The 16,507-nt window shown below is 50.4% G+C and overlaps 1 protein-coding gene across 7 annotated transcripts in view; it reads right to left on the bottom strand.

Annotated features, from left to right (window-relative positions):
- Positions 1-472: 472 nt before the first annotated feature.
- Positions 473-16,507, bottom strand: part of USP24 (ubiquitin specific peptidase 24) — a 153,630-nt gene continuing 137,595 nt past the window's right edge. For 6 of the 7 annotated variants that reach the window (XM_089300564.1, XM_051856430.3, XM_089300565.1 and 3 more), the window contains 9 exons: positions 15,266-15,387; positions 13,485-13,598; positions 12,613-12,678; positions 10,371-10,437; positions 9,234-9,312; positions 6,517-6,592; positions 5,395-5,481; positions 5,008-5,118; positions 473-3,027 (listed from right to left, as the gene is read on the bottom strand). In XM_089300564.1, coding sequence (XP_089156690.1) covers positions 2,965-3,027; positions 5,008-5,118; positions 5,395-5,481; positions 6,517-6,592; positions 9,234-9,312; positions 10,371-10,437; positions 12,613-12,678; positions 13,485-13,598; positions 15,266-15,387 — 785 coding nt within the window. In that variant the 3' untranslated portion in view covers positions 473-2,964. The remainder of the gene's footprint in view (positions 3,028-5,007; positions 5,119-5,394; positions 5,482-6,516; positions 6,593-9,233; positions 9,313-10,370; positions 10,438-12,612; positions 12,679-13,484; positions 13,599-15,265; positions 15,388-16,507) is intronic. The other variant, XM_051856428.3, reaches the window with a different exon arrangement.

Raw genomic sequence — 16,507 nt, 5'->3', positions numbered from 1 at the left:
CTTTGTGTTCTGCTCTCTGTCGCTTTCTTAGCAAGAAGCTTTTCTGGACCGGTTTCGCTTTTGCAACGTGAAGATATTTATTCTTGGCTTTGTAGCATTTTAAAAATAAAAACAACTTTGTCATGGCTCTCACCTGGGCCTCACTGGCGGGCTGCGGCCTTGCTTACAGAATGCTCCTGCGGGGTCTGCCGAATGCTGGAGCAAACCGAGCACTTGCTGAGAACCTGGAAGTATTCTGAGCACCAGCAGATTTGTGGGGCTTCTCCTGTGCCTGTCCTAGGTACAAAATGAACGCTTCCCCATAGCCTCCCTCCGCCGCCCCAGCCAGTTCGGACGCCCACTCCCACCATCCATCAGCAGACTAGAAAAGGAACCCTAGTGCCATTTAGCACCAGGCCAGCCAGCGGCCCACGGAACCTCCACCCCGTGGCCCCATTCTGATGTATACAGAAAAATGCCAGGGAGACACCAACACGTTTTTGAAAAATTTATTTTATACTCTGAGAAGCTAAGAACTCTGCCACGCACAAATCAAATTTAGAATTCCGGTTCTTCCCTAGTTTACCTACTTCCTTTTGAAATTTTATAAACAAGATTTTGTACACAAGAGGTAGCAGAGGACAATTCCAGTCTGCTTGTTCCAAGCTCGAAAGGTAACTGCACACACCTTGAGGTTAGCAGGGAGGTGGGGGGCGGGCAGGCCAGGGTCAACCCTCACGTGTTTTCTCGCTCTCAGCGACCGCGGGAGTCCTCTGGGAGAGGCCCGCGGCGGGGGACGCCTCTGCCGGGCAGCACGGGCCAGCCGAAGGCCGGCTTCACTAGGGAGCTTCTTGCCGACACAACGCATTGAGTCACTTGTGCAATTCCTGCTCGATTTGCAGACCATTTTGAAAATTTATAAAAACATCTTCATCCAAAAAATTGGCAGTAAAAATGACAACTCTTCCAAGGTGAGCCTGTCCCTAGGTGCCGCTTCGTGGGACGTGAAGAAGGCGGCATCAGTAGCATGGCTGGCTGCAGCTCTCGGAAACCAGGTGGTGAGCTGCAAGCTGAAGCGATGCGCGTTGCAGCGACGACACAGGCAAGGTGAAGCAAAGCACGTGCGTGCGGCGCTGACCGCGGGGGCCGGCGAGGACGGCGGAGGCGGGGCGGAAGGCGTCGTTTCCATAGGAAATAAGGGGACTTAGGAGTGACCGTTTCACTCCTGAATTTGGGCTCCTGAGTGCAGCTGCCAGCGATGACGCCCCAACACCTATCATTGCCGGCTTTTCAGTGTCACGGCCCTCACGGCCCTTCTGTGAGGACGGGTGCGGGCAGGAGGGCGGGGAGGGTCGCCGCAGCACACCATGTCTGCGTGCTCTTGGTCGATTCTAGAACCTGCACGATGGCCACAACAGCATCAGGCCTGCCAGGCGCCCCCACCGGTCCCGGCTCTGCTCTTCCACGCTGCCCTCCTCTTTTCCACGGGCGGCACATAGCCGGCACCGCCCGCGGGGGCCCTGGGAAGCTGAATGGTGAGATGACCGGGTGGCTGGGTTGTGGAGTGCACGGCACTGCCAAGCCGTGCCGTCTGCCCTGCCACGTGTCCATGCAGAACACAAAAGCAACCAAAAAGGCACTTTGGGGCCGGCCGCGCCTCTTTGACCTGGCAGGTCTAACCGATAGGGGCAACCTGGCACTTCCTAAGGCCCCCGGTTCTGCACATGGTGAGCTGAAAGTAAGGCAGAACACTCAACTAAAGGCAAAACAGGGCTGAGAATGTGAGCATTTCAAAATACAAAATGTACAAAATATATGAAGTGTGTTGGTGTAAACCTCCCCCCCACCCCCGGAGCTGGTATCTAACTGGAAATAAGTAAATGATGCTATACTTGGGAAGTACAACTAAATGGATGGCTGTCCAATGGTTTTCTAGTTATTTCTAGGAAAAGAAATATTAAGCCAGACCTGTCGTTTCCTTGTTAGTAGTCCTATTGAGGAGAATCAATGTCTCAAATTCCTTCTCTGCATTAAAATTACTGCAGAACTCACCAGCGGTGTCTTCCAATGCAAACACTTCACTTCGCATACAACTGCTCTCCAGGGGTTCAGTAATTAGGTTTTAAGCAAAAGCCAATGATTGCAGATCACATGATTTAAGACTACAGTTTATTCAATATGTCTCCAAGCATTAAAGGTAACTGTATGAAGTCAAACCTTAAAGTGCTTTGTACTTTGCTGCTGTCAAGTCTGTTAGGGAACACCTCAGACCTTTATGCCCGACATCAGGGTGCACCCTGTGCTTCTGGGGGACACGGCATGGTTTGCTTTTTCTTTTTTTATTGCTCTTTGCAATCTTTTATATCAGAAAAATACCTTAAAGAGCTTAATTAATTCCCCGATTTTTGGTCCTGGCAACATTTGATCAAGATCCAAGCTTTGGCCAGGACTTTTCCAGACCCTTCGGAAGCTCTACACCCCAGGGAGACATATTAAATACAGAGGTCTGTGTAACCTGCATTCTGCAACTAGCATTTTACCACGGGAGGGAACTCGAGCCCATCGCTTTACATCACTTTAAACGGGATATTCCTACTCAATGTCACCACAAGATTAAAAATTTGCCCCCACATAGCAAAAGGCAGCCTGCTTTTTTCCCTTAAAATATAAAAACCAAAGGGATTTCTTTTGTAGCATCAGAGAGAAAGCAACGGCTTTACCCCTCACTCTTATGTTCATGTAACAAAAGTCTGCCACCAACTTTATTTCCTAAAATCGTCACAGAAGTGTTGATGCAGGTGTGGACTGTGCCCTGGGACAGAGGATCCGCAGGCCGGCGTCCTCCCACCGCCAGACAGCGCCCGTGGAACACCCGCTCGCTGGTAAAGTGCTCGCTGCTCCGTCACGCAGCCCTCCCGTCCACTCGCCAGGCTCTGCCAAATGTCTCTAAAGGTGCTGAGCATCCACAGCCGCCGGGCACGCCCCCTAAGGGTCCACGTCGTCAAGGTCACTTCTTAACTCGCCAATCATCATGGGAGACTCTGAACCCTGCGAGAGTTGGAGAACAGAGTTTTCTACGTGGCCTCATTTATTTGGGTTCTGTAATTTAAGCGCGTCTTCACCTAGCAACTCCATCAAGGCTTATTAAAGGATAGTAACACATAACCTATTTCACCTTTCAATTCTCTGGTCTCATTTAGTCACTGATACACCCCAGTGACGTCTTGCCTGAAGCCACAGTGCTACACGGGCTCTGGCCAGAATTCCAGGTGAGCCACGCAATAAGGCAGAGGGATGGGCTGACTACCACCGTTGCCTACTCTGTGCCAGGCCCTGTACCTGCTGGAGGGGCCCTGGGTCATTCCCAGATCTAAATGCTGCCTCTGTCACCACGTGCACTTAACAACAGTCTCAAGACCTCCCAAGTGCCATGGGGCTGGAGAGGACCAGGAGTGACATGGAGGCTGCATGGGAGGGGCCGGCAGGAGGAGGAACAAAGCGTTACTTGACTAATGGACATTGAGGAAATGTGGGGAGAGGCATGCAGGGGCCGAATCAGTCCACGAAGATGAGGACAGGAAACACAGGCCACTGGTCACGCCACTGCTGGGAGAAGGGAGGGGCCAGGCAGGAAGAGGCCAAAGAGTGACCGGGCACTGAGAGGCTGCAGATGGAGGGTTCAGATAACCCCGGAACAGGCTGGCTGTGGGCAGAAGACATGGGGAGAGGAGAGCACACTCAACCACTGCTGGAAAGGGCCTGGCCGCGAGGGTGGCGAGAGTTCAATGTCACGGCGAGAGATGTAGGAAAAGAAAAGAGAAAGAAGAGAACATGCAGTTGTGTCAGGAGGGAGGGGACTGAGGCGGGTAGCTTTTGGGGAGCAGGGGCGAACTTCTCCCCACACGGGGGTAGTGCAGGCACACGCACAGTGGGCTCTGAGCGTGGGAACCTGCCACTGCAGCTCTCGTCTGACAGCTTTTATTTTCTGTGAAGGCAAAGCAGGTGATGAGCTAAACTGCTCCAAGGGACCTTGGAGTTACGTCACGTCACACCCAACACCCAGCTCCCAACTACAAAATTGGGGTACGGCCCCCTCACATGCTTGTCACGAGGACCCAAGAGAAAGCTCCGGCAGCATTCATCTGCTGGGCCCTACGTGTGCCAAGGACAGTGAAGGGGCCAGGGAAGGTGTGGGAGTGGGGTATGACCCAGGGTGTCCCCAGAGCTCCCCGGCCAGGCGCGGGCCCCACGGTGTGTGATCGAGAGGGAGGTCTGATCTTTCAGAGGAGGAGCGCGGCCTGGTCCCGGCGCTCCTGGCAGTCCCACACACGCCGTCAGGAACGAACGTGGCAGCTGCCCGGGACTTTTCCTGCCTGCTGGCTCCCCAGGTGCTCTCTCTGCACCCGCTGCACTCATGGTGACCAGCAGACGCAGGCTCCGGCGCGTGCTCAGTCTTCAGCACTGGGAGACAACAAGCTTCCTCCTGGTCAAGGAGCCTGCCTCAGGGAGTTTGTCATAGCAACCAAAATGGACCCTCACTTGAGTCATTACCCACTGCCTCCCAAAGTACACACCAACAGGAAGCTGGATCAGAGGCAGAGCCAGGACTCAAACCCAGGTGCCCCAATATGTGATGCAGGCTTCCCAGGAGGCGTCCTAGCTGCTGCGCCAAATGCCCACCACCTCCCCTTGCCTGAATAGAGGCTTAGAAGTACTCGGACTCCCCGCAAGCAGGTATACTTCCCGTGCAGGGAGCCACGTTCCGAAAGGCCGGTGGCGGGAGAGGAGGGGCTCGTAGTAAGCCAGGAGGAGGAAGTGACCCAGTTGCAGGCGAGCGGCTGTGGTGTGGCTTCACTGGGACTGCTTCCAACTGGGTCTGAGCTGCCACACGAAAGCCTCTGGACCACAGCGCGGCCCAGCTCTGTGGCCACTGTGGGCACGCTCTCAGCTGCAGTCACCAGAGGCAGAGCCTCTTAGTGCAGAAGCAGGCACGGCCCTGTCCCCCACAACCGTGCCCCCCAGCTGTACCTGCTGTAAATGCCTCTCTCCGTTCTCATTGGCAGGACTGCTCTCCGACCCGTTACTGCTGCCCGACTGCTCTTTCTCATTCAACAAAGCTGTGGCATACGCTAGCGTGTCCTGCAGGCAACACAGACACAGGGAGAAAACGTCAGGGACCGGGACTCTGGCGAGGCTTTCATGGCAGCCCAGGAGCAACCCTACCCTCTGTCCGCCCGCGCTCTCCTTCTAGGACAGCACCTCGTGCACATGCGCCTGTGTGAGCATCAGCTGTCTCCGCAGAAAACGCAGCAGCTGCCCGTCCCTGCTCTCACCGTGGCCACACACTTCTCTGCCCAGAGGCCGCAGTTCCCTTGGGCAGGGACTTCCCAGCACACGAACACACACAGCGCTCACCTGAGCTGAGATGGTTCGCTGAAAGATTTTTCCAGTTGACGTTTCGTTAGAGACATTGCTCTGTGGTGTCCAATAATGTTCCGACATCTGAGAGGGGAGGCCAAACAGGCCACCCAGGATGGTGAAACAAAGAAGCCCCGTTAGCCTGCAGGTTCTGTCGGCAGACACCAGAGTCCAAGATGCGGTCTCCCCAGTCCTTCCCTGCCTCGGCCTCCAGGGAAGACTCCACTCCGCTCTCTGCTTCCCCTGGTTCTCCCTCCGTTTTCACCTACAGGACACCTGCACAGCAGACCCCTTGCCTGCGGTTCTGCTTCCTGTGGTTTCTTACCTGCACACTGAAAACACTAAGGTTCCAGAAATGAGCAATTGGCGAATGTTAAACCGCATGCCCTGTGAGCACTGTGATGACGTCCCTGGAGAGGACGACCCTCCCCCTGCCCTGCTTTCGGAAGGGCAGGAGCAGCCTCAGGCCACGGCGCGGGCACCACTCGCCTCACTTCCCCCCACCATCACCAGAAGGGTGAGCACGTTCATGAGACTATCCGCTACGGTTCCTTACGGCTCCATACTCCCCTCTGCTTATTATTAGTTACTGCTGTTAAATTCTTACTGTGCCTAAGACAGAAATTAAAGTTTAGCACAGGTGTGTATGCATGGGAAAAACGCCGTGTCTGCAGGGGTCTTTAGGAGCTATGGTCTTAGGCATCTGCTGAGGGTTTCTGAATGTATCCTCAAAAGGTAAAGGGGGACAACTGTTATGGCACAAACTTTTTAAAAAAGATTCCTGGTCTCCAATGGCGGTGGGGCCCAAATGCTTTGGCCAACTTTCACTTCCTTCCCAGTGTAGCAGCAGGAAGTTGGACTGGAGCAGCTGGGACTCAAACCGTGGATCCCACGCATCATGGGATGCCAGTGCTCCACGTGGAGGCTCAGCACCACAGTGACAGCCCCAGGGTACAGATTTAATGCATAGAAGTCAGCACTGACTAGGCTAAAGAAACTTCTGAGGTCTGAGAGATCTGTCTATAAATTAAGTTCAAGAGATTTTTCCTGATGAGATGTGCTATTACTGATTCTCATGTTGTAACCAGAACCTAACACAACTGAACAAAATTCAGTTACCTTCTTCTGTAGCCACTGTACAGCCCAGCTCCAGTGGTGGGAGTTCTCCTTGAAGTATTCCTTAGCAGCAGGACACCTGGTGATTGAGGGTGTTCTTATTAGCCACATGCTTTCCTGGTAAATCACTTGTTTAACCTACAGGACCTTTGATTTTCAAACACAAATGCTACTTTCATTTTTCTTTATTGGTAATACATTCACATGCCTCACCCACAAGAGGCAGGAAGAAGCAAGTGTGTAGTGAGAAGTTTGCCATCTCGCTAACTTTCAGCCACTAGGTGCTACTAGAATGCAAAACAGAAAAAGAAAACCCAAATCCACAACACACTGTACACTCAGTAAAGGACCTCTTGATAGAAACAAATTCGTCTCTGATTTTTGTGATTTGAAGAAGCAAAAATGAGAGGATGGGGGAGACAGTTTTAAAGCATGATCCTGGAGATCACCCCTTTCCACGTCTTCCCATCTACAAGCTATTCTCCATACTTGGAGTTAGTGCTAGGCGCTGTATGGCCGTGAATGTGCATGTGAACGGTGACTGACGAATGCAGGAGTGCAGGCAGGGACACCGGAATCGGGGCTGCGCCATTTGCTGACATCGGCTACACCAGTGGCCTTGGCACTGCTCACAAATCCCAGTCAGAGGCAAACACCTGAGCTAGCATGCTGCCCACATCAAGCCCAGCCAGCGAATCCACTGGTGGCCACAGTACTGTGACATCTGCATAATGGGTGTGCATGCATTCTTGTGACTGGGCTCTATTTATGTCTGTTTAGGAAGCTCAAGTGCAGCAGATTAAGTCTAACCGATTCACTTTCCTTTTTTTTTTTTTTTTTTTTTTTTTTGACAGGCAGAGTGGACAGTGAGAGAGAAAGACAGAGAGAAAGGTCTTCCTTTGCCGTTGGTTCACCCTCCAATGGCCGCCGCGGCCAGCGCGCTGCGGCTGGCGCAGCACTTGGGCCATCCTCCACTGCACTCCCTGGCCACAGCAGAGAGCTGGCCTGGAAGAGGGGCAACCGGGACAGAATCCGGCGCCCCGACCGGGACTAGAACCCAGTGTGCCGGCGCCGCAAGGCGGAGGATTAGCCTAGTGAGCCGCGGCGCCGGCCCGATTAACTTTCTTACTCTGGTCTAAGTCCAAGGAAGGTGATTCCCGTCCCCAAGAATCAGTGAAAATCTGGAGCAAAATAAATCCAGCAGTAACGATGCCGAGGTGTGAGGCTCAGCGAAGGCAATGTGGTGTGCTCAGCCACTCTGGGCTGTCACACAGGAAGCAGCCACGTGGCAATCTGCGAGGGTTCCTTCTAGTGTTAAGACCTTTACTTTTCCAAGGGTCCATCGACTGAAAAACTGGATAAACAAAATGTGCTATATACATACAGTAAAATAAGATTTCAAAAAATTCATGGAAAAATGGAATTACATGGTGAGATTATTTTGGTGCTGAACATTTTGAAACCCTTGCAGTTTTCTCATAATATGCATTTTCTATGAATTTTTGGGGGGATCCCTCTTATTGTTCAGCCTTAAAAAATGGAAGGAAATTCTGGCAGATGCTGCAGCATGGATGGACCGTGAAGACATCACGCTAAGTGAAGTCAGTCAGTTAACAAAAAGACAAATGCTCATCTGCAGGACCTACTTCTCTGAGTACCTGCAGCACTCACGGTCACACCAAGGGCTGCAGGAAGGGGCAGCTGGGGAGTTGGGGCACAGAGCTGCAGTTCTGGAAGAGAAGTGTCCTAGAGACGGATGGGCAGGAGCAGCCTCAGGCCACGTCCCAAGGCCAGCACCACTCGCCTCACGTCCTCCCACATCACCAGAAGGGTGAGCACACTCACGTGACTATCCGCTACGGTTCCTTACTGCTCCATACTCCCCTCTGCTTATTATTGGTTACTGCTGTTAAATTCTGCTTTTCTATGTTCTGTTAAATTATGTTAAATTCGGATGGTGGGGACGAGTTGCACAGCGTGTGCGCACTTAATCCACTGAGCTGCACATACGAAACCAAGTAAAAATGGCAAATTTTATGTCTGTTCTACCATAATTAAAGAAAAGAATCTTCACTTTTAATCAGCCTGTGTGCAAGTGTTAGGGCTACAATGCTAAGGCCCTCACATAAGCCACATGTGATCTGTAAGCACTCCAACTATCTGACCTCATGAGGCTGTTACAAAGATTAAGTAAGATAATACAGAGTATTTGTCGGCACAGTGCTTGCAGCCACGAACGCCCGACAGCTACAGGTGAAATGGCTCTGTGTCTTGAGAGGTTATAGTGAAGTCAGGGACCTAGAGGCTGAAAGAGTTGGTGCTTGGGCTACATTAATCAGAGACCTCAAATTCAGGAACTTGGGGTCAGCATTGTGGCTCCCATTGATGTGCCTGGAAAGGAGGAGATGATGGCCTAAGTACCGGGACCCCCGCCACCCACGTGGGAGACCGGGATGGAGTTCCTGGCCTAAGAGCTCCTTCTGTCTCTCTGTCACTCTGCAACTCTGACTACTGTTTTCCTGGTCTCTCCTTACCTTCTTCTGAGCCCATCCCGATAGGTCACTGTGCCTTTCGTATAAGCACACCCTGAGTTAGGTTTTCTAGGCACCCAAACAAAGCAGTTTGTCGTCCTCCGCCCCCACCCCCGCCCACTTCCCCTGGTCATATTTTCCTTGTAGTTAAAGCACCATTACTTGCCTGCATTTTCAGTCCGTACTTACTTTTGAGCAAGAGTTACGAGAAACTTGACGCACTGGTAGCAGCGACTGCTGTCCACGTGATTACTGTGGTGCATCAAAGCTGAGGGAGAGAAGAGGACAGGCTCACAGCAGAGGCCGAGAGGCAGGTGGGCCTGGGCGGCAGCGGGCTCTCCCGTCGGGAAAATGACATTCTCATGTGCAGACAGGTAAGCTGTCACTTAACTAAAGGCATGGCAGTGCCTCACTCAAATGAACCCGCCAAATTCTAAGGGGGAAAACACTACTTTAAATATGTCTGAAGAGCATGTGAGGTAGTCGAGGTTGGCTTTTAGGAGAAATGAAAAGGAACCTACATTTATGCTGATTATTCACCCATACAGAAGCCAGACCTCCTCCACACACCATGCTAGTGAGGGAAGATGTTTACAACACTTCTTTTTTTTTTTTTTTGGATAAATGGAAACTTATGTTGTTGGTTCAATTCAACACATACATCTTGCATTGTAGGGATTTGCAGACACTCGACACTCAGTCCCTGCCGCTGATGAGCTGAGAGTTTTCAGAGCCTGGAGCTGCTCTGATAGAGGCACCAACCCGAAGCGTGGCCTGGAAGGTGTGGCCGCAGCACCTTCTGCCGTACATTTCCTCTCTGCAATGCCAGCAGCCCAGGCCCCCTCCTGATCCTGCGATGACTCCGGAGAAGTGGGGGCTGTGGGAGCTGGGTCAGACTGTTTTCAAACTCAACTTTTTCTAAAGGCTTAGGGAGGTCAATTTAGCTTCTGAAAAGACAGCTCTGACAAAATCCTATAGTGGATGTTGGACTCTGGGCACAGTCCCACCCCAGGTGGAACGACCACGTCCTGAGTGTGAGGTCTGTCTCCCTCCCCAGTAGCTGTGGACTGGAAGGAAAGATTCCCTGCCTTAGAAAGTGGCCTTCGACCTGCTGAAGAATCTCACAGCACCCCTGAATCTCACCTGCCTCGGTCACAGGACCCAGGCGGCCCCTGACTGACTGAAGGCAGGAATGAGATCCTGGGATTTTAATTCTCCTGATCAGAATGAGGGAACGTAACAGCCCAACCACTCTCCAGTGCTGCTCACGGATCTAAGCTGGGGGGCAGTGACTGGACCCTCGCCCAGAAGGCCAGGCATACTTGCCTAGTAATCCATTTTCTGTCTCAAACACAAACTTGACTCGCTCTACTTGTATGGGATCTTCAATGACCTGTGAAAGGAGGGACGGAAAGAAGCAAAGGTTGGTAAATGGAAGAACTTGGGTTTCAGCCACTGGTGCCTTCTTTACAATTCTAGACAAGAGATTTAGTTTCTAATGGAACAAAACCCAATACAAACAAATACCGCACCGACTGCCCTATCTCTGAAACCTATCTTAAATTTTAAACCAAGATGAAAAGCTGTTAATCTTTAAAGATCCACCCATTTCCTACATACACCTTCCTCGCAACCCTTCTGGCAGTGCTCTGTGGGTTATGGAGGCATGTACTTCAGGACCCAAGCCCTTCATCTCTAACTTATTTAGCAAAGCATGTCTACATTTTGCTACTGCACAGGTTCTAACATGTACCATGTTAGACCAGGCTGGATCTGGGTCCCATTGGTTGCTTCATTTCTGGTTCTCGGCACTGAACTGGGCACAATGCAGTAAACTATATGGGTCTGTAGTTGATCAGATGAACAACACACGATCTACCCCTTGGGAAGTGATAATCTGCCAAGCTTCTAAAAGCACTAGGACCAAAGGAAGGCAAAGGGCCAGAAAGACGGGCTCCTAATAATTGTAAGATGTATTTTCTCAAAACTGTTTTAATAAATGCTTCTTCTGTACCACAGTCCCTCCTGCTCTTTCCAGGGCCCTAGGGCTAGTTTCTCTCATTGGCTTATAACCAGTCACCAAATTCTATTGATGCTCTAAAACTCTTCTTAATCTGCCCTTGTCCCTTCCACCCTCTGCCTCTTCCCTGTTGGAAGCCTTGTTGTTTCACACTCAGATTATTGATAGTCTCCTATATATGGTCTTCCAATTCCCAACTCTGCTTCTTCCTTGTTTATTTATTTATTTGAAGGGCAGAGTTAGAGACACACACACACACACAGATTGAGAGAGACAGACAGACAGACAGACAGATATCTTCCATCTGCTGGTTCACTCCCCAAATGGCCGTAAAAGCCAGGGCTGAGACAGGCCAAAGCCAGGAGTCCAAGTACTTGGGCCATCTTCTGCTGCTTTTCCAGGTGCATTAGCAGGGAGCTGGATCAGAAGTGGAGCAGCCAGGATTCGAACTGGTGCTCATGTGGGAAGCTGGCATTGCAGGCAGTGGCTTAACCTGCTGCAGCACAGGGCTGGCCCCTCGCTTTCTCCTTTAGTTCATTTGCCAAAACAACTCTTTCAGAGACCTAATTGGATCATGCCTCTCTCCTGCTTTGAACCCTTCTATGAAGTCCCAGAGCTGACAATGGGGGTTGTAGACTTCACACCTACAGAGCCTGGGAAGATGACCAAAATGAGCCAAGTGGGTTAAATCTCAGACAAAAAGGAAACTGGAGAGCACAGGCCTCATCCACGGGCCATGCAGTTGCCATTCTAGGCGACCGCCGTGTGAGGGAATGAGATCACCCATTTTGCAAGATAGGATGGAATCCGAAATGTAAAAAAAAATACAGTTTGGGTCAAACAAACAAACAAAACCACACAAATAAAGAAGCATACAGGAGGAACTTGGGCCCCGGCCCTAGTGTGCAACTCTGGCCGAAGGAAAAGTCCACGTGCTTAGCATTGGTACCCGAAGCCACTTGCGATTTGGCCTGGGTTTCCTGAAAGCTCTACTTGGTTCCTACTCCCACATCTCAATCTCACTTCTCCCATAATACTGTTATCTTACTGATCATAACTTATCTTTCTTCTGCTTTTCACATTTCTGAAACTGGAAAGCATCCTGCAACCAATTCTATTTCAGTTTCATGGCTCTTAAAAATGGAGCACATGTGTCAAGTACACAGCTAAGATCCGAGGAGCTCCAAGGCCAGCAGTTTATCTCTGGAGTCTGTCACAAGGTTTGAACAAGCTCACCCTGGTGCTCAGCCCGGTGCTGTATCTGGCGTAAGGCCTCAGCAGGGGTGAGCCAGCACCCAGTACTCCTTTGTGCTCACACGCTAACTGCTGCTACACTTATTTGACTGCTTCTCCAAACTTTGAGCTCTTGGGAGGTGAGTTTTATGACTGCTCACCTCTAAATCAATAATGCACAAAGTATATCACTGATGTGAAAAGAACTCAATAAATGCAGACAAAGTGTACAGAAAAATAATACAGGAAATCTAACTTTTTATTTATAAATACATGCTAACCAATAAATACAAGTGCATCAGATTTATGACTTACCAGTATCTCATGAAGTAGCTGGAACATATTCTTTAGCTCGTGGGGTGGAGCTGTTTCTAGCTGATTCTGAAATATTTTTAAAAAGCATTAAAATTCCAGTAACTTTTTACTGGAAACACACGGGGGAGAAAATCAACAACACCAGATCCAAGCTCAAGTTCTACCACCATCTGGCTGACCTTGGGTGAGCACCTCTCCTCCTTGGGCCTCAGTCTCCCTAAATGCCAGCTCTAAGGACTGAAATAAACAACCTCTAAGGTACTTTCAGCTCCTACACTCCATGATACTTTACCATGAAATTACAAAGAAGGAGAGAGGAAGAAAGCAAAGGGAAAAATTTAAGTCACTAAAGAGACCCACATTTTCACAGGTAGGTATTGTACTGGGCTTTCCAGAATATGCTGGTGTAGCTAAGAAAAAGCAAATGAGAATGTCCTGGGGTATATGCTTTGAGTGAAATATACAAAAAATTACCTTATGAAATAGAAAAATGTGCTAAGATGCACTACATGAAGAAAACAAAGTTTATAAAACAAATACTCTGGGTACTTTGAAAATATACCTAGAGATTACCTTAATGATATGAGAAAATACTTATGATGTCAAATGGAAACAAAGACAAAAATCATAGACAATGAAATCCCCATTATGCTAAAACACATGCATAGAAAATAAAAGGAAATAACAGGTTAAATAACAGATACAGCAAGACAATGTTCACAGTGATTAGCACTGAATAGGGGGCTCTGAGTTCTGTTTCAGTTGAAAATGAGCCTGCACTGTTTTCCTGACTAGGACAGACAGTGAAGGCAAGCAGCTCAGACTGCCGCCCGGGAGCACGGGGCCTCTGCGCAGCGTGCGCGTGCGCCCACCTTGATGAAGTGCAGCACGGTGAAGGAGAAGCGCTCGTTGCAGAAGCAGCAGTACACCACCATCTCGATGAGCGCCAGCAGCGAGCCCGGCAGCTCTCGCAGGGCGAACATGACCTGGGGGGAGACACAGGAGGAAGACACCGCACTCCACTCACACACACAGTCAGCAACACTACCTCAAAGCAGGCTTGCTTTGTCTTTTTTTTTTTTTTTTAAAGGGATGACATCTATTCTTTTTTCCAAAGGTTACAGTAAAACCAGGTGGAAGAGAATGGTTTTAGTAATTAGGAAAAAAAAAAAGTATGACTCTGGGGTTATTCACAACAATGGGAGAAAATGTCAACAGAAGTTGTTTCACATTATAGACGTTCCCTAACCATGAAGCCCAGTATTGGCTTACCAAGTTAAAAAAATAAAGACACAGCTGGTTCATAAGCTGGAGGTTTGAACTTGAGGAAGACATTTATAAAAACCCAGATGGGGCCATGCCCTCCCAGCTCAGGTGCCAGTAGGCCCAGGAAAGAGACGGGACCACTCAGGGTTTGGAGTTTAAGCACTGACTTATAGTTCAGGGATTGGGGAGTAGGGTAGACAGAACCTATTTGGAAAAGGACTGAGGGGAAAAACCAGCAACTGGTTTCCTTCTGCAGTGGAGGGGTGGTGGTAGGGCTCAAAGAAGGGGGCAGGGCCAGGAGCATTTCACATCAGTGACCTGACATGGGAAACTGTAAGGGGCCCTCGTCAACTGGCCTTAAGAGGAGGACCAGATGGCTGATGGGAGACTCCACAGGAGGGAGAGGAAGGGAGGGCACTGGGTAGGAGGGGGCAATAGCCCCTCTTTTCTGGACACAGGAAGGCGGCCAGGGCTCGGGGTCCAGGCAGTGACCTCTTGTTTTTTGCAGCTTAAGAGATCACCCAGCTGCCCACTCTTCGTGGCACGGGCTGGTGCAGGCCCCTCTGCAGGCTGCGGGAGTGGGCGCTCTGCTGCCAGGGCCCTGAGGCAGGCTGTCTTCACCACTGGAGTCTACGGTCAGCCTTCAAGGTGCTATGCCTGTCTGAAACGTCACACAATTTTATGCAAATGTGCATTTTTGGGGGATAGCATTACTTTCGTCAGGTTTTCAGAGGCAAATGCCTCCTCAGTGATCAGAGCAATCACTGATACGTCTAAAAAATAGTGCTAAGCTTAAGGGCTTAAGGAAAAAAAGACACAAAGCAGAGCTTGCTGATATAATTAAAAAATACAAACCCAGCATGACACGCTGTTCATAGATCCAGGTATATGCAGATCAGGTTATGGGAGAGAGAACAGAAAATTAGCTCCGTAAAAATGGAGCTCTGGGAGGAAGTGGCGGCTCGGAAGGGCCACTCAGCATGTGCCACGACCACAGGCTGTGGGCAACGGGTTCCCACACTCCAGGGCCTGAAGAACCTGTGTAGTCAGAGCTGCGGCATTCCAGGACGAGGGACAGCCCGGTGGTGGGAACAAACCCCTGACAGATAATGAGCTGAGCAGTGTGACCGAGAAGTGCTATGCTGCCTCCTGCTGGGGCCAGGCGGGCCTGCAGGCCCAGCTCCTCATCAGAGGACTGATACTCTCTGCTATGAGTGACTTTTTGACATACATAGGAAGACAGATTAATCTGAAAAAAGTAGTTCTTCATTTATCAATAACCTCTTCAGCAGAGTAACCTGCAAAATGTAACTAGTAACAAAAGGCATTTTTTCTCAAATAGGAGAAACTAACTATAGCAGACAATGGCTTTAGAATAAGTACTTACCTCTAACAGGTAAGGTTTCCCTTCAGACAAGAACAACAAGGCTTCTACCTCCTCGTGGAGGGGCAGCAGAGGGCTTGAGGGAGCGATGCTAATTGGAGGCCGCTGTTTAAATACGCCAGGAGCTTTAGGAGAGACCCAGGAACAAAAGCTGTGTCACTTGGTGCTACTCCATGCCACAGACATCCATGAGGTGGGTGACTCTACAGATTCACACATGCAACCAACCCCTTGGTCTGAGGCAAGGCCAGACACAAGGAAACCTGGCCCTGTTCGCTTTGATGTATGCCTAGGCTGGAGCTGTGGGATCCTAGTGACTCCCGCTCAAGACAAGATGAAAACACGCCCACAGCTGCAGCTGACAAGACACTTGGTCCTCAAACAACTGTCCTCAAATAATGGCCAATCTTACCAGGTTGAGCAGAATTTAACCGCCAGGAAGGGCTGCCTTATCTTCCAGGAAAATGAGGCTGCACAATGGAAGGCTGTTTTCACAGAACTGTATGAATTTACGACTTAGACAAATGAGCGGGGTTGAGGAAGCCTCGGGGGTAGGGGGGCAGGGAGGCATTTGGCACAGTGGTTATGGCACCAGTTGGGACATATCTGTGCACATCCCATCTGGGAAAGCCTGGCTCTGAGTCCCAGCTCCGCTCCTGATTTATGTGCTTTAATGTGCACCCTGGGAGGCAGGCAGCAGGTAACGGATCAAGTAGTTGGGCCCCTGCTGCCCACGTGGGAGACCTGGATTGAATTCCTGGCTCCTGGCTTCACCTGGCCCGGCCCCGGCTGTCGAAGGCATTTGGGGAGTGAACCAGTAGATCGGGATCTCTGTCTCTCTCTTTCAAACAAAGAAATAACTAAAAATTGAGGGGAGGGGAAAAAGAAGAACTGAGTGTAGGCAGGGACTTTATGTCATAGCTAGCCCAGGGTCCCCCGAGTGTCTCTTTAGAGGGTCCACAAGCAGCTCTCCCGTTAGAATGCACTCTGGGTTTTTATGTGGTTCCCTGCCTTGGGGGCCAGCGGCTTGCTTTCTCACCCTGGCTGCTGTGCCTCTTACTAGCTGTGGGCCCTGAGCAGTCACCAGGCCGGCTACATCCTGGTTCCTCACCCACAGTAGGGACCACTACACTGGTTGCTGTGTAAATTCAACACAGCACGGTGGCACACAGAGAACACTGAACCCACTCCAGGGGCTGTGCTTCATCATGGTTATTCCTGCTGCTGTTTCGGTCATGCTGGGCC

Source organism: Oryctolagus cuniculus, chromosome 7, assembly GCF_051225735.1.
Source record: "Oryctolagus cuniculus isolate XC-2025 breed Fujian yellow rabbit chromosome 7, ASM5122573v1, whole genome shotgun sequence".
Taxonomy (NCBI): Eukaryota; Metazoa; Chordata; class Mammalia; order Lagomorpha; family Leporidae; genus Oryctolagus; species Oryctolagus cuniculus.
This window is presented reverse-complemented; position numbering and strand designations above follow the sequence as displayed.